Raw genomic sequence first — 23,194 nt, 5'->3', positions numbered from 1 at the left:
CAGTGCAGGTCTTTTCAATGCCACACTGTGCCCCCGGGAGTTAGAGGAGCTTTGCAGAGCGCGGCGGTGACCCCGACTGCCCACGGCGGCCGTCAGGGAGCGGCACCGGGCGGACGCGGGGCTCGAACCCGCGGCTCGGCGCAGCGGAGGCAGTGCGGGGCCGGGCCGCCAGAGGGCGCGGTGGCGGCGGGCGCGGCGCGGGCCCCGTGACCCGGCCCGGCCGCTCCGCCCGCGCCGCTCCCGCCCCGGCCGGGCCGGCCCAGCCCCGCGGGCCGCTCCGCTCCGCAGCCCCGCCGCGATGTGGCTGGGCCCCGAGGAGGTGCTGCTGGCCGGCGCGCTGTGGGTCACCGAGCGCGCCAACCCCTTCTTCCTGCTGCAGCGCCGGCGGGGACACGGCAAAGGGGGCGGCCTCACGGGTGAGGCGCGGCGGGGCCGCGGGGAGGCTCCGGGCCGGGCCGGGGTCCGCGAGCGCGGGGCGGGGGCCGGGAGGGCCCGGCGCGGGGAGAGAGGCGCGTTCCGCCCGGCTCCGCGCTGTGGGTGCGCCCGGAGCCCCTCGGGCCCGGGTCCGCCCCCGGCCGGGGCTGGCAGCGCTCAGGCCCGGGCAGCTCTGCCGGGGGACGCTGAGCTGACGGCGAGCCTGGGACCGGCTGCTCTCTTCAGAAATGGTTCCTCAGCCCTGCTGGCGTTGCTTTGAATTATTAAGGTGGTTTGTTTGCATATTGTGTGTGTGTGTGTGTGTATGTGTGTGTGTTTGTGTTTGTGTTTGCGCTTTTTTAGGGTGTAGAGGAGGACAATAAGACGCGGTTTATAATCAGTAGCAGTGTGGAAGTTGTGCTGTACATGGGCCAGGGGTGAAGCTGTGTGGGTGCAGCCCAGTGGAAAATACCCCTGTGTGTGGTGGGCAGCCGTGTTTGTGACATAAACTGCTAAAATAACACGACTGTCACCAAAGCACAATGTTAACAATAACAAATCCCCTCACTTCTAACAGCCCTATTCATCTGCAGAATGCTTTCAATTATGTGAATTACAAAAATGTGAATTTTACTTGTGTCATGTATTAGCCCTTTTAGACAAACTGATTGCAGAAATGATGCAGCTTATAAACGTCATTAGCATATTTCATCTTTTCACTGTGTTCAAAATTATTTTGAACTGCTCTGTTTGATGCCACATAATTTGTGCAGTTTTGCCTATAGGCAAATATAACCTGTATTCTACAGTTTTCCATTTTTTTCTGGAAAGAAACAACACCTGGTGCTATTCTGGGAACATTTAAACCGATGTGTTCCTGATGGGTTGAGGCTTTGAGCTCTGTTTACTTTTTGAGCTAGTGTGGCTCAGTGAGAGTCTTCTTCAGGGATCTTGCAGGTTAAAAGCCACTTGTCCTTAAGGAGCTGAGTAGCTGCAGTGACATCTCAGAGACAGAGTGGGATATTCAGCTGAGCTGGAAAGGTGTTTGAGTTGCTGTCAGGCTCAAGTTATTAAACATCTCATTACCAGTTTGTGTGTCAATATTTGACACGTTCAGTATTGTCACAGAAAGGATTCAAAACTAACTTTTAATCCATATCCTGCTTAAAACTACACAAGAAACCCAGAGCCCAAACACATCCTGCTGTGCTGGTTACATTCGTGTTTGGTTTAGGTTTGTCACATGAGCTTGCTGTGGGTGATGTTTCACTGCAAGTACAGTCAGTGGTATATTCTTAATTTGTTAATTGCTACATAAATAGCCGAGAGAGATAAGGGAGAGGAAGTGGCATGTTTCTTGATAAGAAATGAGATATGGATGAGTGCAGTTTGCACAGGCTTACCCAAACCATGAGAGCTGGGAATTGAAACTGTACCCTCCACAAAGTCTGAGCCCGAGGAGCAGCTGTGCTCCCTCTCCAAGTTCTAAGACTGGAGAACTTTTAATCATGAATGTGTTGAAAAGTTAATTTGCATTAAAGATGCTAATAATGCATTTTCTAGAATAACAAAGCAAATAATCTTATTAGATATCTGTTTTATCTAATTGAAATAAAGACTTCATTGAAGTAAATTGATTTGCTTTACACAGTCTGGTCCATCAACATTTGGAAGTGTCTCCTTTCTTATTTAACATCATATAAAATATTTTGATTTCTGTATTGCCAAATTTTGAGTTGCTGACATCTTTGTTTAATCAAAGTACTTCTGGAAACATCCTTGAAACCTGTGAGCACCAGTTTTTCTAGATCTACTTGATTCCATTTGCACAAGTTACCTACTTTTGGCATTGGTGATTCTGAAAAATACAGTGTTGAAAACTCTTGTGTCTTTCAGCTTGGTAGGCTTCAAAATCACTGTTAGAAGCAGAAATACCACAGAGGAAAACACATTTCACTTTCATTAGAAAACTCTTTATGAGGTTTAGTAGGCATTTAGTTGCCATCTAAGCTTTGTCCATTAGCAGTGGGACAGGCTGCAGTTGGTTTTTAGGTAATTTACCTCCAGTGACTGAATGTGTATCTCCATTTTCTCAGCCAAGCGCCACAGCTCTTCCATCACATCTGTTCATAGACTGTGAACATCAGCACTTTCTGCAGTGATCATCCTGTGTTTTTGCTTAACCCAGTTCTTTGTTTTGGTATTACACTGCTGTAATTTGTCTCTGCTTCCTAGGTCTCCTTGTGGGAACACTAGACGTGGTTTTGGATTCCAGTGCCAGAGTTGCCCCATACCGGATTCTGCACCAGACTCAGGACTCTCAAGTGTACTGGGCAGTGGCCTGTGGTATGTGACTCCTGTTGGGGACTGGATTTGAGTTATTCTCTTGTCATTTTGGTTCAGATGACTGATGATCCCACGTAAGATTGTCCTGTGACTGCTCAGGACAGTTCCAAGAGCTTCTGATGGTGTAGTGGAAGATAACAAAAATGACAAAACTCAGTGTTGTTTAAACTGTAATTGAGGAACTTGAAGCTCTGCAAAAGCTTCTGTTTCTGCAGATGTTAGGAATTTTCTTTCTTCCAAGATGTACCTTTTATTTGCAAGGTTGTAGTGAGATAGTGCAGAGAATAACACACACTTGTGTTGGTGGGATGATGATTGTTGTGCTGCTGCTCACCAGGAGCATGGCACAAGATGGGAGCATGTAACATTGTTCAAGGTACCAGAGGTACTTTGGGGAACCTCTTGGTCTGGTTTATGTTTTTTTCTATTACTTCTGGCCTGGAATAGATGTCTATATAGATCTGTAAAATGGACTAGAATAGTATTTTTTTAACATCAAGGATCCTTGGCCTCTTTTACTTGTGGAATGTAACTACTGTTTTAGAATATATTATGCAACTGTCTGATGCCTGTTGGTGAACTTTGATTAAAGCTTTAGGTCCTATTAGATGCTTGCTAAAGAGGAAATATCTCCAGACATATTTGTTAGGCCAATTTATTTATAATAAGAACCTTCACTTCTCATTTTGTGGTGGAGACATAAAATCTAATCACGAAGGAATCGTTTGCTAGGCCCACAAAGGCTGATGTCTTGTTTTTCCTCTTCCCACCTTCTCCCCAGGCAACCAACACAATATTCTCCCTTGCAGAGCTATTTAAATTCTGCAGAGGAGAGGTTTAGATGTTGCTGTGTTTCACAGAAATTCAGGTTCCCCTTTGAGGAGGGTGGAGGCAGAGAATTAAGAAAGACAGAAAACAAAATGGCAGGTCACGAGCTGCATAGAAAAAAGGAGAATATTTAGTGCAGATCTGTCATTTTATGGTATCTTGACACTTAATAAGTTATTTTTGTTCAATTTCAGGAATGTTTTTATTGATACCCTTGTATCTCAGTTACTTTTAAGCAATGCAGCATGTAAAAGTGAGATGGGCTGGGTAGCACCCAAATGGAGTTTGATAAATTATTGTACTGCAGCAAACATGCTGTCTTCACCCAAAGTATTTTTCTTTTTCATATCTGGTTCTCATTCTGCTGTCAGAGTACTGGCATTCCTTTAGAGTTATAGAATATATACTGCTCTGTAGTTGAAAAATGCAAATATTTTATTAGCAGTTCTCTTTGTGTAAATACTAGTTGGCAGCAATCTGGTCACACATGCAGCTTCAGCACTTCTGTACTTTGTTCTGATAACCCTCCTTGTAGGAATCACAAACTTTTACTCCTTCATGTATGTCATTCTAATGTTGTTCTTACAAAGATGTCAGCCAGGTCAGGCTTATTTTAGCAATTTGGCTGCTGTCTCTTGGTAAGAGATGCAGCTCATGAAACAAAACAGGACACAGACTTTATTCCACTGCTGTTGTTGCTGAACCTGTGGAGTTTTTTTTTCTCAGTCAAAGTATCCTATAATTGATAATTCTGTGTCCTTAAAATAAACCATTTTGTATTATTCAAAATCATTTATGCTTTAGAAACATTGCCAGATGCTGCAGTAGATGTCAAGTAAATTTATACACAGAGGTAACAGAACAAACGTTTGTTGTCATGCACATTGGGCCATACACACAAATCCAAATTCATATCCCTGCAGTCCTTCCAGACAGGACAGCTCATTTGCTTCTAGTTTTAGTCTCAGATTGGCTGGCATTGCGTTTTTATAGTTTGGTGTCCAACTACAAATATGTGAAGAGGATTTCATGGCTGAAGCTGCCTCCCAGAGAGCTGTTTGTGTCATTTGTTTTTGGTTTTTTCCATCATTAACTGCACAGAGTGGTAAAATGTACTCACAGAGAAACTGAGTGGTGACAGGCATGCTGTTAACATTTTTAGATATCCCCCTGCGTAAGTATGAAACTAGAAGGTAAATTTACTGGAATATGGCAAAGAGAAACTTGAAAATGTCTTTGATTTGCATTTTAAAAGCTTTCCTTTCATCTGCATTTAACAATGTTTTTATCTTGTTAAAAAAACCAGAATTTTTTTATCTCTTCTGCTTTTTTTTTGCTGTCTACAATGTAGTGATGGCTATAAACAGGGAGACAAATATCTGATATAATTAATGGAAATTAAAGCAACTTTTTAAAGAAAAGATTTTTAAATTGGTTTTTGAACTATTGTAGACTGCATGGTTAAAGACAACTAACTGTTGGATAGAAAGTTTGCTGAGAAATTTTTATCTAGAAAAACACAGACATTTTTGACATAAATATTTTGATTGCTTTTTGATTTGTACACTCCCTGCTGACCATTGCCCCTGGGAAATGGAAGCTCTTTGTAGGTGTTAAAAAATTTCTGATGTTCTGAAAGTTGTTCCAGTTTTAAGGTTTTTCTGGTAGTTCATTGATTTTGTTCTAGAATGCTGGTAATTAAAAGAGTGCTTCTGAACAGGAGCATAGGAATGCTTTTTGTCTGGGAAGTAGGCTGTGTTTGGTGTGCATTGGCAAACAGGGTGATCTCTTCTTGGTCATGTGCTGAGTATCCTTGGTGACAATGGAGACATCTTATTAGAAACATAATGTTGGTGTGCATAAAATATCCTTGGCATGTACTCAGTTGGTCTGTGCGATTTATCCTAGTCACTGTTCAGTAATTATTAGTTTCCTGCTGTGAACTTGGAGGAAAAAAGACCTTGTTCTAATTTTTTTTTCTTTGCTCTTGACATCATCTTTCTCCTCTTCAATTAGGATCATCTCGTAAGGAGATCACAAAGCATTGGGAATGGCTGGAGAATAACTTACTGCAGACTCTGTCCATCTTTGACAATGAGGAAGATATCACCACCTTTGTCAAGGGCAAGATACATGTAAGTGATGTGTTTCCCTGAAGGACTTCCAGGTTCTGAGCAAGGACAGGCAGATGGTTGTAAGAATTTTTATCCTTTTCAGTCACACAGAGGCATGAAAGCTTTGTCAGCATGGGGTCGCAGTCAGAGCAAATACTGAACAAATGTGTTTGAAGGGGAAGGGTTAAGAGCAGTAGATCTCAAGGAACAGCCTGCTTAGGATGTTCCTACTAATCCAAATATAATACCTCTTTTAAATCGTTGCCAGTTTCACCTTTGATGCAGGGAGAATGGTTTAACAAGGATTCATCTAGCAACAAATGAAGGAGAGAGAATTCTTGTACTTGCTCTGCCAGTGGTCTGAAAGGCACCTGGATTGTAAAAGAGCTGCACCCCAGCTTCCACTGACTTTGGAGTCAGGTGTTTGCTGGTTTTGCAGTTAAACTTCAGATTCCCAGCCCACAAATCCTCCAGAGCAGAAACTTACAAATGCAGTTCTTTTTTGAACTGCAGGAAGTTGCATCTTCTTCAGTTCTCCACGTTTGTTTTCCACGTGTGTCTGTGGATGATAGAGATTGTGGTCATTTCTTTTTCCTTCTGGCCAGTCAAGATCTGACAGATTGCAGAGTTCTGCCCTTCCTGGCAGATGATCTTCCAGTTGAAGAAGCATGTGTGCAGGTGAAAAGAGACTTCATTTCTCCTGCAGGGTGTTTCTAGTGTTCCCAGGCCAGCCATGAGAAATTCAGTCAAACATTAAACATGAGTGCTTGTGCCATGTGTTCAGGAATGAATCCCAGACTCCCACAGTGACTGCCCTCTCTGCATGTCTTTGCTGTTTCTGTCATGATAGGATAAGTGCTGTGTCCAGTTCCTTTGTGCCTTCTGGATTACTGCTGTGACCCTGTGCTTTGTGCATTATTTCTGTCAGCAGGCACCTTCACTTCTGTTTCTCCTCTCTCCTCCCATGTCCTTTCAGGGCATTATTGCTGAGGAGAACAAGAATGAGCAGCCCCAGAGTGAAGAGGATCCAGGTAAATTCAAAGAGGCTGAACTGAAGATGCGGAAGCAGTTTGGGATGCCCGAGGTGGAGAAGTTGGTCAATTACTATTCCTGCAGCTATTGGAAAGGACGTGTCCCCAGGCAGGGCTGGCTGTACCTCACTGTCAACCACCTGTGTTTCTACTCCTTCCTGCTGGGCAAAGAGGGTGAGTTATGAGCCTACAAGTTGTGTTTCTGTCATTTCCCATGGTCTTTTTGATGCAGTTGATCTTTTGTGTGAACTCATTTTTAAGCTGACAGGTTTTTTTCCTTTTAGGAATCCTTGAGCTCTGTAAATCAGTTCTTACTCTCATAGGCACTTCAGTGCTGTTTAGACTGAATGCCTGAGTAATTTTTTAAAACATTTCTCAAGTTGTACATCTGTTTTGCTCAAACTGGATTACTTTTTACAGGTTAGACTGGGTTAGAGAACCAGGCAGTATTTTCACCTTGATGAGTTTTATCTGGAACACCTGCCAGGACTCAGTATTTACAAAGCCCAAACTCCTGAGTCCAAAGCTAATTTGCTGGAAAGAAAGAATTAAAACTTAAGTAATTGTAGTTGAAAGCATTTATTGGATTCAAGATAGTCCTTTCGGAACTGCATTATTTCTAGTCTAGTTAATCCCAAAGGTTATTTCCAAGTATTTTTGGAGAACCCAGTAAAAGTGTGAAGAAAAGAATTGTCCATGTGTAAGAGGGGGGAAAAAATGCTGCTCCACTGAGAGCTTGCAGGCTGCTTGACCTTTATTTCTGTTTGGTTGTTGTTTTGCCTCAGTTGCAATAATAGTATTTTTTAAATTCTTTTCCTCAGTTACACTGGTGATCCAGTGGGTGGATGTAACCCAACTAGAAAAAAATGCTACATTGCTGTTCCCTGAGTGCATTAAAGTAAGCACAAGGGACAGTGAACTCTATTTTTCCATGTTTCTCAACATCAATGAGACGTTCAAGCTGATGGAGCAGTTGGCCAACATCGCGATGCGGCAGCTACTGGATAATGAGAGCTTCCTACAGGACAAGTCTCTCCCAAAGCCCAGGAGGCCTCTTAAGAACATCTCTGCATTAAAAAGGTATTATGTTCCCAGCAGTGAGAAAAGAAGACAGGTAGTAGGGGATTGTAAAAATAAATCTGCATTATTTTGTAATAATAGTAGCAGCCCAAGGTGCTACTGGGGTTTTCTTACTCTAGGGGCTGCATCACTTACTTCAGTCATTAGCCTTCTGCTTGTTCTCTTTTCCCCCATCCCAAATTGGACTTGAATTCACACACATCCTCATGTCTTTCTCATGCATGGCTAGATATTGTCAGAAGGAATTCTCAACTATTCATATTCATATGTAAAAAAAAAAAGTGAAGGAAGAAAATTACACGAACCCCTTTGTCTGAAGTTAAAGATCTATAAAAATAAACAGATTTTTATTGTAATAAATCCTCCCACTTGGGACTGTTCTCTGCAGTTTCAGGATCTGATGCAACATTTCAGTTTTGCAGATGCACTTGCATATTTTATCTTGTATTGCAGGACATACCTTGTCAGGGAGGCATGTCTGAAGGCTGAAAGAGGAGTCAGAGGAGGGGTGGCATCTCAGTTAGAGAAAGGAATACTAAGAATACACAGCACAGTCTGAAGGTTGTGATTGGAATAAACATTTGACATTAGTGTTTGAGTGGGTTTTTCAAGTGAGTAAGAAAGCTTCAGGATACAACCCTTTACTTTTCCCCAGAGACCTGGATGCTCGAGCCAAAAATGAGTGCTACCGTGCCACTTTCCGGCTGCCCAAGGATGAGTGCCTGGATGGACATACAGACTGCACCTTGTGGACACCATTCAATAAGATGCATATTCCTGGCCAGATGTTTGTTTCCAACAATTACATCTGTTTTGCCAGCAGGGCAGAGGAGGCCTGTCATCTCATCATTCCTCTCAGGGAGGTGGGGATTTCTTAGCTGTATGTTAAGACTACAGGCCTCTCTTCTCTTTCGTGTCCTTCTGTCTTTTGTGCTGTGCTTTTTGGATAATGGAAAACATGCAAGATCCAAATGGCTCTTGTCTTTGTCTTCTAGGTGACAATAGTTGAGAAAGCAGATAGTTCCAGTGTCTTGCCCAGCCCTCTGTCCATCAGCACTAAAAGTAAAATGACCTTCTTCTTCGCCAATCTGAAAGACAGGGATTTCTTGGTACAGAGGATCTCTGACTTCCTGCAGAGAACACCATCCAAGAAACCCTGTGGCATCGACAGGGAATGGAAGTGGAATGCGGCTGATCCCAGCAGTGAGGTAAAGAAATAGAGAATGGGAGAAATAGAAATGGGAGAAACTTTATCATAGCAATGTGCCTTACAGTGTGTCTGCAGTCCTTGTCACCGGCAGTGCTGTCTCTGTTAGGCCATGAGCAGAGGGAGGGAGTGTGAGCTCAGACATTTTCTGTTCTCTTGCCCAGGAGGTTCCAGAGCTGCCTTCCAGCAGCCCCCTGGCTGTCAGCCCCACGTCTGCTCTCAGCCATCGACCCGTCAGCTTCTGTGCTGGGCAAGTGCCAACAGCCTCACAGGGACTGCTCAAACTCTTCAGGAGGAATTCTGAGGAGCTCTCTGGACCCAAAGGGGTAAATATGATTTTTATGTAAAGCAATTAACTTTAAGTAATTTGCAGTAGGTTGCTAATTTCCTGGAAATGCATTTTATCACTGCAGCGTGTGTCACACTGGTACTGCTGCATAGAAGTAACTTGACTGTCAGCTTGCACTGCTTGTACTGACATACCTCAGATATTTGACCAGAAGCTGAGAAATGAGTGTTGCCAGTGTTCTGGGATATGAAATCATGGCTGTGAAGAAAAACTTTTCTTCAGAGCAAGAAAGCAGGAAAATTTTTCTCAGCTTGCTAGTTAGTCATTGTGATCCATGGTTCTGCTTGCATTTATGTGGAGATTTGCAAAGTGTAAGGACCTTGCAAATGGTCCTTATGTGGAGAGTTGCAGGTTGTAAGGACTTGACTTTAAGCAAGGTCATAACTGATTCAGAACAGGGTAGATTAGTATATACACTCTTTTCTTCAGCAGAAGTGAAGTGCAGGCCTGAGTATACCCAGAAATCACCCGTCATACAAACATAAAAATGCAATAATCTCCTAAAATAGCCATATTTGTTCCTGTGAAGGCAAAGGAGAAGATGAAAGAAGAGTCTTGGAACATTCATTTCTTTGAATATGGGCGAGGGATGTGTATGTACCGCACTGCCAAGACGAGGGAGCTGGTACAGAAAGGAATCCCAGAGAACCTCCGTGGAGAGCTGTGGCTCCTTTTCTCAGGTAGGATATTGTGCTGCATATTTTGACAGCAAGAATAAGCTTTGTGCACATCTCAAAGGAGCAGGTAGCTCATTTCAGAAGAAATCAATGCCAGGTTAATTCCATCTGAGTGATACTTTGTGGTGCCTTTCTTTATTATCCTAGTAGCTGTTTGACCTCTTCTGTCTGTGTTTCAATGTTGGGACCTAAACTCATAACATGATTTAGCAATGAGTTTGTTGCTATATTTTCACATCTATTTGTAGTTCATGAGTTCATGCAGTGTTTCTTGGCTCCCTCATCTCTGAAACTGGGAATAAAATCTGTATTTCAAAGCATCAAAGGTAAAGCAATGGTTGCTTGTCATTTCAGGGGCTTGGAATGAGATGGTGACTCATCCTGGTTACTACGCAGATCTTGTGGAAAAGTCAATGGGAAGGTATAATCTTGCTACAGAGGAAATTGAGAGAGATCTGCACCGCTCTATGCCAGAACATCCTGCCTTCCAAAACGAATTGGGGATTGCTGCCCTTCGGAGAGTCTTAACTGCTTATGCATTCAGAAATCCAACAATTGGGTACTGTCAGGTAGGAAAGAAGTCTTAGACATGTTAGTCTTACACAGTGACCATAATTGATTTGGATTTTTCTGCAGTTTTTTGTTCCGTTTCAAGCTTTTCCTTCATGCTGTCTATGTAGTAGTGAGAAAGTAGGAAAGAAGTTGTGCTGCATCATCTCTTAAATATCCTTTGAAGACAGTATTTAATAGACTTTTCACAGTGCTGTCAGGTGTAGTGTCATAGTCTTTAACAGTGATCCTGCCAGAGCTTTCCATAGTTCAACAAAACCATCTTCTGGTTTCATTAAAAGAAGCAATTAAATCACATAAGTGATGTTGCACATGGACAGTCTGTGGAAAATGAAGCCATTTTCTGGTTTGTGAAACAACTTGGTGGAAATTCAGGTTAATTTTGTGTGTTGCTGGGATGTTCCAGATTCTCATTATGTTGTTCTTTTATGGCCAAATTATTTGACTTTGAAAATAATTCTTGTTCATGTTGTTTACTGAAAGTGTGTGACTAAAGGTCATCAAATTAATTGCTTTCTCGTGAACTGAGGAACTGAAAGCAGGAAGAAAAATTGGCTTAAGGTCATCTATTGACTCACATACCAAATATTCACAGAATTCACAGAATTCACAGAATTACTGGGTTGGAAGAGCCCTTGAGATCATCAATTCCAACCCATGCCCTAACACCTCAATGAGACCACGGCATCAAGTGCCACATCCTGTCTTTTTTTAAACACATCCAGGGATGGTAACTCCACCACCTCCCTGGGCAGACCATTGCAGCACTTGATCACTCTTTCCATGAAACACTTTTTCCTAATACCCAACCTGTATCTCCCCTGGCACAGCTTGAGACTGTGTCCTCTCATTCTGTTGATTGCTACCTGGTGAAAGATGTATCAGAGATACTAGAAGCTTCTCTTCCGGTAGAAGCTGGAAATAGATGTGAATCTTTAGTTTCCTGTATTCATGCTTTTAAAGTTTAGCTGGTCTGTAATAACAGAGCTTTCATGAGGACCTCCATGTTTTTCCCTGTACCTGTGTGTTTGCTGTGCTGGCTCCTAGGCCATGAACATTGTCACCTCAGTGCTGCTGCTGTACTGCAATGAGGAAGAGGCTTTCTGGCTCCTGGTGGCTTTGTGCGAGCGGATGTTGCCAGATTACTACAATACAAGAGTCGTGGGTGAGTCCTTGTCAGATTCCTGCTGCAGTGTGGATTTGCAGCTGCACCAGCATCTCCCAGGAGCATTTTGTTTTTCAGAGTTAATTAAATGTGATGTGTTTTAAGATAATGAAACTCAACTCTGTTGTTTTTAAAGTGGCAGGGGTGTGATGGAGACATAGGAAGAGACACTGTAGGCCTCCAAGATAGTACTTCTACCTTGTAGTAACATGGAAGATGAAGTCACCAAAAATTGGTATCAGGAGGGATCATTAGCAGTAAGGAGGAATATCTAGAAGAGCATTACTGAATTTTAGTTTTCCCAATCAGGACATGTTAAATCTGTGGAACAGGCTCTCAGGGAAGATTAGTGGAAGCACCACTTTGTGGGCTTTTAAAGTTGATTTGTATAAAAGACTATAGCCTGGTGTAAATACCATAACATCAGTAATCCTCCACCCCTCCATTCAAGGCAAATGCACAAATGAATGAGAGGTTCTGTGTTGAGACATTGTGTCTGCATGTTCTGCAGTGTAGGAATAGTCTCATTGGTTTTACTGAGAACAGGGAAAAAAATTAATGTCTTAGTTTTAGTTATGATGTTCAGAGGCTTATATGAAATTTAGTGAACTCATACAGTTCTGTTTAACAATTGCTTAGCTTGGTACATGACACCACTATTTTGAGTTCTACCATTGTTTCTTTTCTATTTCAGGTGCATTGGTGGACCAAGGCATCTTTGAAGAACTTACACGAGAGTATCTTCCACAGCTGTCAGAAAAGATGCAGGACCTGGGGGTGATCTCCACCATATCCCTTTCCTGGTTTCTCACTCTCTTCCTGAGTGTGATGCCCTTTGAGAGTGCCGTGGTCGTTGCTGACTGTTTCTTCTATGAGGGAATCAAGTTTATCCTGCAGGTGTCATTGGCCATACTTGATGCCAACATGGAGAAGTTGCTACAGTGCTGTGATGAAGGTGAAGCCATGACTATTTTGGGCAGGTACCATTCATTGTTCTTGTTTATAACAGAATAGTAACAGTGGCCTTTGAATCATCATCTCTTTCTACCTGATAGCAGGTCACAGATAACACTCTAAGATGAAACTTGTGCTCCAGAGGTTTGCTATTGCTTTCTGGAACAGCTGAAATTAATTGTTGGCTTAGTTATGGAGGAATCACATACTTCTGGAGCTGTTTTGTAGCATAATGAATTCCTGCATCTCAATTTGAATTTGAATCTTAAAGGTTGTTTATTTGAAGTTTGCATATTAATTCTGCTTTACTACTTAGAGCAGATTCTGGCAGGAGTCACCTTCTAGAAACTTAAAACATTATCAAGCAGATAGCTCCCAAGTCTAGTAAATGTAAGATTTTCTTGTTTGAAATGGGAATCTCTTCTATATGCAGCAGGATCTTCAGCATATGACTAGAATCCTACTTCTGAAAGAGCAAATACCCCCAAAATAGGGTGAAAATCAACTTTACTCCAGGTACATTGAGGGTAGCATTGCAGATTAGATGGGAATAATTAAATTCTCCTTCATGTTTAGATTAGTGATAAAAAGAAGTTGAGAGTAATACACGTAGGGTATGTATTCTTTTTCTGGACACTAATCCTGGAATCTTGCATCTTTTCTCATTTTTGTCCACAGATACCTGGACAATGTAGTTAACAGACAGAGTGTCTCTCCCCCTATTCCACACTTGCACGCACTGTTGACCAGTGGAGATGACCCCCCACTTGAAGTTGACATCTTTGAACTCATCAAAACTTCATATGAGGTAAAGTTCTGCCTTGGTTTTTGCCCAGGAGATTTCTTCTCGACTAACACCACATTTTATACTTTGTGCAGCCAAAATCTGAGCAATGTTCATAGATTGAGATGCTTAAGGAGTACAGGCTGAAACCATTGTTCCACCTGCTTGGTATGAGTAGAACCTGACACTGTTGGCTATTGCAGATTACAAAGAGTCTGCCCAACATTAGAGGGACTAAAACGTAGACTGCAGATAAGGAAGAAGTTATGAACTAAGTATTTTTCTTCCTGCTTTGTCAAAAAAGTCTCCATTATTACTTCTATTTGAGGATTGTCAGTGCTAGGAAGTTAAGGAGGGAAATTCAGAGTTAAAATTGTGAAGTACTCTGCAGAAACATGGAAGAATCCCAGTTCACATGAACAGGAATCCTCTTCTGTGAACCACATTATAGTAATAGGAAGGTGGCCCCAGAATGGTGCCAATGCTGTTAAAATATCTCTGCACTGATAGAGGTGTTCCTCACAATTCATGCTGAGAACAAGCTCATAACAAATGTGATTCTGAATGAGTGAAAGAATTGATGTTTGGCAGTTCTCTGCTATTCACTGCTAAGTGTGGGATCATTTCCCTCCTCATCTCATTTTTCACTCCATCCCCTTCTGGCTGTTTACAGTCAGCTATCATTTTCCTGGGTGTTCTGTTTGCTTCTTCAGATCTGCCATCTCTGTTTGTTCTTGGTTTCTTTTTATAAAAGAGTGTCACTGAATTAATATTACTTGTCTGACCTAGTCCATAGAAAAGCTTCTTGACTGTGGTGTTTCTGTGGAGTCTCATGGGGTCCTAGAGTTAAAAATGACAGTGCTGGAAGGAATGACAACCTGTCTGTTCTCTTATCTCTGCCACAGTACAGGACTTAAATTTCTGTCAGTCCTGACAGATCTTTTTTTAGCTTTTCTGTAGAGACCTCTGATGTTGGATTTCTCATGAACTCTGAATTACTTCTCTTGCAGGACAGAAGTGAATAGGGAATAGAGCTCAAGTTTTTTTCTAATCTTGCTGCTGGTAAAAGGCTTCTAGTGGGTTTAGGTCATCTCTGAGGGGATAGTATACTTGTTAAAGAATGTGTAATTGAAGGTGGGTTGTTATCTCTTCAGGAGATGATGTTGACCTGATCTGCTTCTTTTCTTGTAGAAATTTGGCAATCTGAAGGCAGATGACATTGAACAAATGCGTTTCAAACAAAGGCTGAAAGTGATCCAGTCTCTGGAGGATACAGCCAAGAAGAGTGTGGTATGTGGCTCCCAGACTGAATTATACATTCATGGCAGGTGTTTTGCTGTGAGCATTGAGAAACTCTGTGCTGTAGCAGACCAAGTTTTAAGTGACTGAGAAAATGATTGAATGAGATGTTTGGCATGGAGGGAGATAAAAAGCACCTGTAGGCTTTGACATATCCTCCCATGCCTAGTGCTGTCTGTTTAACTGCTTGCCTGGAATCTTTGAGAAAAGCTGGCTAGCAGATACAGTAGTTTCACGAATACAAGCCGCACGGATTATAAGCCGCACCCCCGGTGCCTCGACAATGTTGCTGTCTTTGTCAATAGATAAGCCGCACCCCGAATATTAGCCGCACTTTCGTTCGTCACGAGAATCCGTGCGCAGCTTTCACAAATTGGCCAATTAGTAACAGGATCGCGGCATAGCGGGCTTTACTGGCTCGGGGCGGGGCCAGGCAGGCTCGGCCCGCTCATGGTTGCCGACGGGGCCGGGTGGCCCAGCTCAGCGCCACGGCTCGGCGGGGCTGGCCGGGTGGTGCTGCCGCCGCCGCCGGGCTCGCTGGCCCCCCTCTCCCGTCAGCACCGCCGCCGCGTTTCCTCGCCCTGGCCGGCACTGCAGGCCCCCGCACCGCCGGGCTCCCCCACGCTGCTGGCCCCGATTATGCTGGGCTTCCCCCGCTGCCAGGCAGCCCCACCCGCCGGCCTTCCTGCTTCTGCCATGCTCCCCTGCACTGCTAGCCCCAGTTCTCCCGGGCTCCCCCGCCCTGCTGGCTCAGGCTCTGCCGCCCGCCCCCGACACTGCTGGCCCCGCCTCTGCCAGGCTTTCCCACCTCTGCCGGGGCCGGCCGGGCTCCAGCTTGGCTTGGGGCTGCCGCGGGCTCTCACTTCCGTGTTGGCAGCTTTTAGAATTTTGTTAATAGATTAGCCGCCCCGGAATATTAGCCGCACTTCCGGGTTTCCACCAAAATTTTGGTCAAATTGGTGCGGCTTGTATTCGTGAAATTACTGTAATTATTTTACTGCCATTCAGAGAGTTGATTAGGGAATTTTACTGAAGGGTTCATGGCCAAAGGGGAGTGTCCATATTTATTACCATTATCTCCCATTTCCTAGGTATTTCACGGTGTTTATTTCACTGTTTTTCTTTAATGCATCCAAGTCAAACATCTGAAGATAAAAACAAGGGGCAGGGGTGACAATCTGCTCAGCCAGGTCTGCACAAACAGGAAATAAGCACAGTAAACTACTGAAAATGTCAGCAGTTTCTGCTTGACTGCAAACTGCCTTCCTGATTGGTTTCCAGGGGCATTAGAATAGTGATGTTTTTCTTCCCATTCTATGTGATATCTCCTTGTACTTGTTTCCTTCTGTTCTGTGTTACACAGATTTTTCAGTGAGTTGTATTTGATTTTTCTACTTTTGAAATAAATTGTTCGCTTTGTTTTATCTGTAACTACAGGTCCGAGCTGTGTCTGGTGACATTGGTTTTTCTATGGAAGAACTAGAAGAGCTGTATGTAGTGTTCAAGGTAAGAAGCCTTCCTTGGGAGTGAGGAGGAAATGTTGTCACACACAGTACAAATAACAAAGTAAGTTGAAAGGGAAGCAACGACTTTGCTTTAATTCTGAATGTGACCTATCAGAAACTGATGTGGCATTCTGTTACATATGGTGCCAGTAGGACTGGCCCTGTTACTACCTGATTAATTATTTTTCATTTTTTTCTCCCAAAGGTCGCCAAACTGCATTCACAGTATTTGAATGATACTCATAAAGAAACTGTAGAGTCAATGGAAGAGAATGTAACATAGCCCTGAGAATGGGGAGCTAGGATTGACTGTATCTCAGTTTTTATTCTCAAGTTTCCCATTGACCTCATCTGTAATTGTAACAAGATTACTTAAGGGCTTTGCCTCTATTTGTCAGTATATATATTTTTGTAAGAATGGTATTACCCAACTGCATTTACCAAAGTTGGTTGTGCTCTGTTGTGGACTCAGAAAGAGAGGCTTAGTTCTAAAACCTGCATGTTCCTGTTGCATGTTATTTTGTAGTGAAGTAAGACTAGGAATCACAAGGCAGATAATGTGTTTCCTGAAATGTCTCCTTTGATTCCTCAATGCTGTTGTTGAGCTGTGACAGTCTCCACTCCTGTGGAGCAGCATAATCTGCCCTGTTAATCCTTTCCCTGCAAAGGCCAAGTACCTGATGAGCTGTTACTGGGGAAACAACCGTGCGGCCGCTGCCCGCCGCGACCAGAGCCTGCCCTACCTGGAGCAGTACCGCATAGACATGGAGCAGTTCACAGAGCTGTTCATCAGCCTCACCCCCTGGGCCTGTGGGGCACACACCCCTGTGCTGGCAGCGCGGCTCTTCCGCCTCCTGGACGAGAACAGGGATTCTCTTATCAACTTCAAGGAGTTCGTGACAGGAATGAGTAAGTGGTGTTTTTGGAGAAAGTGGAATGCTGCAGAAAATGCATCTGTCCTTTTGCAAGAAGAGAACTAAAAGGAGATAATGGTGTGTTCACTGTCATTAGGGTGGAGGGTGGCAGGAATCCTCAGGCTGGACAAAATACACCAGTTTGGTGTGGATTTCATTATTGATTCTACACGGGACTTTGAGCAGTAATTGTATGAGTTCATTCTGGTTTGAACCTGTGAGCAGAGGGTAATTCTTTATCATTAAAGTGCTTTTTTCTTAACCTTTTTTTTTTTCTTTCCAGGTGGGATGTACCATGGCGACCTCACTGAAAAACTCAAAGTACTCTACAAACTGCACCTGCCTCCTGGTGAGTGACTGCTTCTGTGCACTGCTGCTATTGAACATGGGCTGCTCTGACATCAGTTGACATGGGGTGCCTCAGGAGTTTTGCTAATGAAGTGGGTCATACTGCTGTTCAATTAGAGATTTTAACGTTTGCTTCTCTGTGAATACAGCTCTGAATCCAGAGGAGACAGAGTCAGCTTTGGAAGCCACAAGTTATTTCACAGAGGATGTGACAACAGAAGGTAATTCAACACTGCTGGCTCTACCTCTCAGTTAGGCAGGAGTTGCAGCATAGATCCATGTGCTCTGAACGGTGATTTTGTGCGAGGCATGGTCTCGTGCTGGCAGTGTTAGGATTGCCAGTGTGTTTGAGTTCACTGTCTCTATTGCATGATGGGGAAGAAGTTTGGAGCTGAAACTCCTCAGTGCCCATTCCATGCAGGGTACAGCATGCTCTGAAGCATGGGCACAGACTGCTGAGGAGGAGCTGTGTGCTTTCACCAGCCCCTGTCTCCCACCATGATTTAGGTTTTTCTTGCAAGTCTCATTGTCTTTCTTCTTGTTTTTGTTTCCTTCTCTGTATCTGTCCACGTCTGACCTTTTCTTCTGTTTTATCTGGGATATTGTCCCCTCAACCCTTTTTTCCGCTGCTCAAGTATCTCCTTTTGTCTCAGAGCTGGATATCTGCCTGCACTGTGAGTCTCAAGGTCAGTCCATGGATTATGTGCATGCATTGAGCATGGCTGTGGTGCTCATACCACCTGCCAGCCCAGTGAGCTGATGTGAATACTCTGAAATTATTGTTGCTGCTCCTTGCTTGTGATGTTCTCACTGTTAATAAAGTGCTATAAGTAATGAAATATCTTTCAGTGTATTCTACCTATTGAGATTCAGCCTTGGTCAAAATAGGTTTTGTCTGGCTTCTTTTACTGGAATTCATTTCATCCTAGAAAACTGGTGGTCAAAAAGATGCTCAGAAAGTGGAGGTGGGGCAGGGGGTGTTAGGCTTGCTGGCCTGGGTAGGTGATGCCTATTCCACAGTCTTCCAGTTTAAAGGAATTAGGTTGCATGCCACTGAATTGCTGAACTGTTGGTAGACTAGTTTACTGCATTTCTTAAAATACATTTGGGATTGTCAGATAGGAGGTCAGAGTATGTCAATCATGCTAACCATTTACCAAAATACAATGATGCCCAAAAAAATCTGAGTAACTACAAGAGGTAATTGTGCAGTTTGATGCTAGGTGGCTGATTTAACAGTCTGAGCTGAACCAAGACTTCCTATTTGCTCTAGTGACAATGTAGGGAACTAGAAGTAAAGTTCATGAAGTTAGACTGCAAATTGCTCCCAAAATGTCAGTTCAGGCAGGGAATAATGAGGAGTAGGCATTAGTCACATGTGTGCTCAGTAGTGGTTTGGGCTTTTTCCATTCATTATCTTGCTTTGGACGACTGAGCATCCTTGTCTTTAAGCCATCACACTGCTTTTCTATTTTTCATATCTGTGTTTTCATGGTTTCTTTTAAGACCTCTGCCCTCTACCTCAGCTCTTCAACCCACTTTTTGAGTGTTTCTCTTTGTTCAGCTCATTCCATCAGCCTCATGCTTCCATCCTGTTCTGTTCACTCCTCTAACCACAATATGGGAGTGTGAGATCTAACTCCTATTAAATGTACTCTTGTAAAATTTAAATTTGTATATTGAGTTGTCTTAAGTTCTTTGTGTGTTGTATTACAGAAAATCAGCTATTAATTATTTTATAATTCCATAATTCTTTAGAAACCCAAGAAGATAAAGGAAGGAGAAATGAGAATGGTCCAGACAAAGGTAATTTCATCATCAATAGACCACATTCTAATCTCGTCTCTCTCATATTATGACCTGTTCATTGTCTCATGCTGATCAAGGAGACCTTGCAAAACGTTCCTTGTGGACAGAGGTAAAGCAGGAGGTGAGCTGGGAAATAAGCATCCCTTATGCTTTACTGCTCCAACTCTTTTACATACCAAGATCACAGCATTTGTAAATCATGTTGGCTAATTGTCAACTCACACAATTCTTCTGTGATAAGTCAGGCTGATGCAACACTGTTAAATTTTTTGCTCTACTGAGCTGCATCAGATAAACCAGCAGAAAACAATGCAGACTTCCTGGTAGATGCTTTCCTGGGCTGTCAATAACACCTTCAAGCCTGGCTTTTGTTGGTTCAGCATTCACTTTTTAAGCCTGAAACCATAAACCACCTGACTAGTGGCTTATTCTTGCTTTGCAGAGGAGAAAGGTACCAGTCCACAGGACTACAGATACTACCTAAGAATGTGGGCCAAGGAAAAAGAGAACAAGAAAGAAACCATTAAAGATCTCCCCAAAATGAGCCAGGTAAGAAAGTAGCATGAAGATTTCCAGTTCAATCATTGACAGGTTAGTGGAATTCTGCAGTATGTGCAGCCATTGTGCCAGTATGTTCAGTCCTTGCCCACAGCTTTCCCTGTGGTTCTGGTCTGGTGAGCTTTAGAACCTCTAATTCCACACATTTCTGTTGAATTCTGCAGTGGATATGGACAAACTGCTTTGTATGGATAAATTGCTTTGTATCAACCAATCAAATGTAATGGATTCACTCTGCCTCACAGACCAGTTTTTCCTATAAGAACTGCACTGATGTTTCAAATACGCAATCACAGAAACTTGTTCGGCTTTTTTGGTTTTACATTGCTTCAAATTACAGCTGCTTGGTGGAGAGTGAAGAATGTGGTTACAGAAGAGAGAGTCAGATGACTGGTGTGGTCTTTTCTGTCTCTAATTTTCTTGATGGGTGCCACTTAAACCAGTTCAGAAATGCTTAGAAGCTGACCCAGAAGAGTAGCAGAATAGAACTTCATGTTTTCTTAGCATTAGTGAATACATGGCTACTCTGTTCCATCTGTTAGTAGAAAACTCACCACTATTAAGTTGCCAGCTGTGTCTCAATTTAGCCACAACAGAGAGGGGGGAGTTTGTCTGTGTCAGACTGTTCTGAATCAGTGCAGTAAGTTGCCCACTTGGTGGGGAGGCAAATAAGCAGTGAGTCATTTGAGATGGTTCCTGTTGCTTCATCTGTCACTGACAACTTTTTTCAGCTTGATACATGATTATTTGGTCTTTGTCTTTTAAAGGAACAGTTCATAGAGTTGTGCAAGACCCTTTACAACATGTTCAGTGAGGACCCCGTGGAGCAGGAGCTGTACCATGCCATCGCCACTGTGGCCAGTCTTCTGCTGCGGATTGGGGAAGTTGGAAAAAAATTCTCCAACAGGCCCACAAGGAAGTCTGAGGAGTGCAAAGCAAACAACACTCAAGATCCTGTGAGTGAAGAGGAGTCACCAACATCTGAACAGAGTCAGAATTCAGCAGTGGAACAGCAGCCCCAAGCTGAACATGAGGACAAAGCCAGCACGGATGCTCAGCCTGAAAAAACACAGCAGGAAAACCAAACTCTAGGAGATGGGTCAGGGGAAGGACAAAGCTCTCCTTTACAGCTGCTATCAGATGATGAAACCAAAGATGATATGTCCATGTCTTCCTACTCCATGGTCAGCACGGGCTCCCTGCAGTGTGAAGACATCGCGGACGACACGGTGCTGGTCGGCTGTGAGGGCAGCAGTGCAGCTGCCAGGTATGGCAGCACCATTGACACTGACTGGTCCATCTCCTTCGAGCAGATCTTGGCCTCCATGCTGACAGAATCAGCCCTTGTAAACTACTTTGAGAAAAAAGTCAACATTCTCCAAAAGATAAAGGATCAGAAGAAGGTAGAGAGGCAGTTCAGTTCATCCAGTGACTATGAACTTTCCTCTGTGTCAGGGTGAACTCAAGAAAGCAGGAGTTGTCTTTGGGAGATAAAACAGGAAGATAGTGTGGCAGATGGCAGGATGGTTTGGTATTTTCTGTTTGGGGTTTTTTTTGTTTATTCAGAGACCAGTAACTACACAATTACAATAGAATCCAATTGATAAGGGGCTCCTGACAGTGACTGTGTAGGTGTTTCTTTGGCTACTCTGACTGAGAGAATTAGATTTACATTCTTGAGAGCCATTAGAACCTAATAGCCCCTGACATATAGAATTACCACCATAAATTATGCATGTCTGCCTTTTGCTGTCTTTTATTTCAATGAAGTTTTATTTCAGACAGTAACTGCTCCTTGCCTGCCCTTGTTTGCTGTAGGTTCCTGGGTAACTTGCCCAGCAGATGCAGCCTGGCTTGAAACCATGCTCACCTCTGGCTGCTAGTCTGAGAGCTAGTGCAGTGTAGTCAAGTGCTGTAGGACTCTGACCTATAAATAATCTTGTACGTTCTTGTAAGCTGTTCTGTGACTCAGCAGCTATAAAGCAAATGTGCCCCACTGCTCCCAGCCCCCTAAGATCTAAACACAGGCACTGCTCAGACCTGAAGGTTTCTTTCACATGTGATTTGACATTTTCATAGTGTACGATCACTTGCTTTCTCCTTCAGAATTCAGGAATTTTTTGGCAGACCTGATTTTCTATCATTTGCTTTTCTATTCCTTTGAAAGCCATTGGTTTTAATTTGTCTGGGAAGCCACAAGCTCCTTGACTTCAGTGCAGAAGTGATACTGAGTCAGTCAGTAGACCCATGATGGTTATAATGGAGGAGTAACTTCCTAAAATAGAAGTCAGTGAATCAGCCTCAGCATTCCAGGGCAATGGCACACTGGTTTGCTGGACTTTCCCTGTCGGTACACTCACTATTTAGTGCTGATTCCCTGTTTATCCTAGCTAGTGATGGGTCCAGTTTTTAGGAGGACCCTTGACAGTACTCTGATCAGTCAGCCCTCACAAATGCTTGGGGCAGGAAGTTGTGCAGGAGCACTGTGCCACCCGCTGTTGCTCAGTGTCCTTTCTCAAGAGTTGAGCAGTGGACATGCTCTTAGAAACTACTGCACATCCAAGGGCATTTGTACCTAAAGGGGAAAAATTCAGAGCAACGTGGCTCTGCCATCAGCCCCTTATGGGAACCTGCAATACCAGAGCTCATTCCAGTTAGAGACAAAATGACTGGGAGACTGAGTGAATGGTCTTTTAAATCAATTAAAACCAGAGGAAACTATGAGTTGTCCTTCTGGTAGCAGGGTGTGTTCTCCAAGGGAGGAGAAGTAATGCAGTTCCTACAGATAAACTCATCTCAGCACGGAGGCAGTGGCCTTGCAGGGGCAGGGCAAGAGACACTGCTGCTCAGCCAGAGCAGACCCTGCACTGAAGGCAAGGTTTGATCCAGCTTTTGGCTGGCACTCGGGATCTAAAGGTAGGAAGGACACATGTGGATGTTCCCATTTAACACTACTTGGTGTGCTACTCAGTGTTAATTCATCCTTGTGACATTTTTGGTCTCTATTCACAGCTGGTACATACTTCTTATTTCTCTGCCTCCTCTGTCCTGTATCACTGGAGAGCAGCCATTAGTAAAACTGCTTTTACTAATTATTCAGTAATTTATTGTAATTTTTTAAAGTACAAATAATACATGTGATTTTACACTGTCTGTCTTACTTGTCATGTATTCAATAAATGAATCAGAATCCTATAGGCTGATTGACTGTCTTTTTTCTCTCTGAGCTCATGGAATATTGC

The 23,194-nt window shown here is 43.3% G+C and overlaps 1 protein-coding gene across 3 annotated transcripts; it reads left to right on the top strand.

Moving 5' to 3' along the window:
• Positions 1-259: 259 nt before the first annotated feature.
• Positions 260-23,147, top strand: TBC1D9B (TBC1 domain family member 9B). 3 transcript variants are annotated; one of them, XM_033073016.1, is made up of 22 exons: positions 260-416; positions 2,650-2,760; positions 5,605-5,723; positions 6,679-6,907; positions 7,555-7,813; positions 8,469-8,676; positions 8,809-9,021; positions 9,185-9,346; positions 9,899-10,049; positions 10,401-10,615; positions 11,664-11,781; positions 12,476-12,761; positions 13,414-13,543; positions 14,711-14,809; positions 16,256-16,324; positions 16,992-17,232; positions 17,521-17,586; positions 17,735-17,806; positions 18,239-18,271; positions 19,344-19,391; positions 19,837-19,943; positions 20,720-23,147. In XM_033073016.1, exons 1-22 carry the CDS (start codon positions 299-301, stop codon positions 21,410-21,412), a joined length of 3,747 nt encoding a protein of 1,248 aa, XP_032928907.1. In that variant the 5' UTR covers positions 260-298; the 3' UTR covers positions 21,413-23,147. The 3 variants fall into 3 exon arrangements, with proteins under 3 accessions (XP_032928907.1, XP_032928906.1, XP_032928908.1); XM_033073015.1 differs by having other exon boundaries at positions 18,221-18,271; XM_033073017.1 differs by lacking the exon at positions 18,239-18,271.
• Positions 23,148-23,194: the final 47 nt, after the last annotated feature.

Source organism: Catharus ustulatus, chromosome 15 (assembly GCF_009819885.2).
Source record: "Catharus ustulatus isolate bCatUst1 chromosome 15, bCatUst1.pri.v2, whole genome shotgun sequence".
Classification (NCBI taxonomy): Eukaryota; Metazoa; Chordata; class Aves; order Passeriformes; family Turdidae; genus Catharus; species Catharus ustulatus.
This window is presented reverse-complemented; position numbering and strand designations above follow the sequence as displayed.

Coding starts and splice junctions, on each gene's coding strand:
- TBC1D9B (XM_033073015.1), top strand. CDS start 299: ATGTGGCTGGGCCCCGAGGAGGTGCTGCTGGCCGGCGCGCTGTGGGTC. Junction 5,724..6,678: donor TTGTCAAGGGCAAGATACAT/GTAAGTGATGTG, acceptor ATGTCCTTTCAG/GGCATTATTGCTGAGGAGAA. Junction 11,782..12,475: donor CTACAATACAAGAGTCGTGG/GTGAGTCCTTGT, acceptor TTTCTATTTCAG/GTGCATTGGTGGACCAAGGC.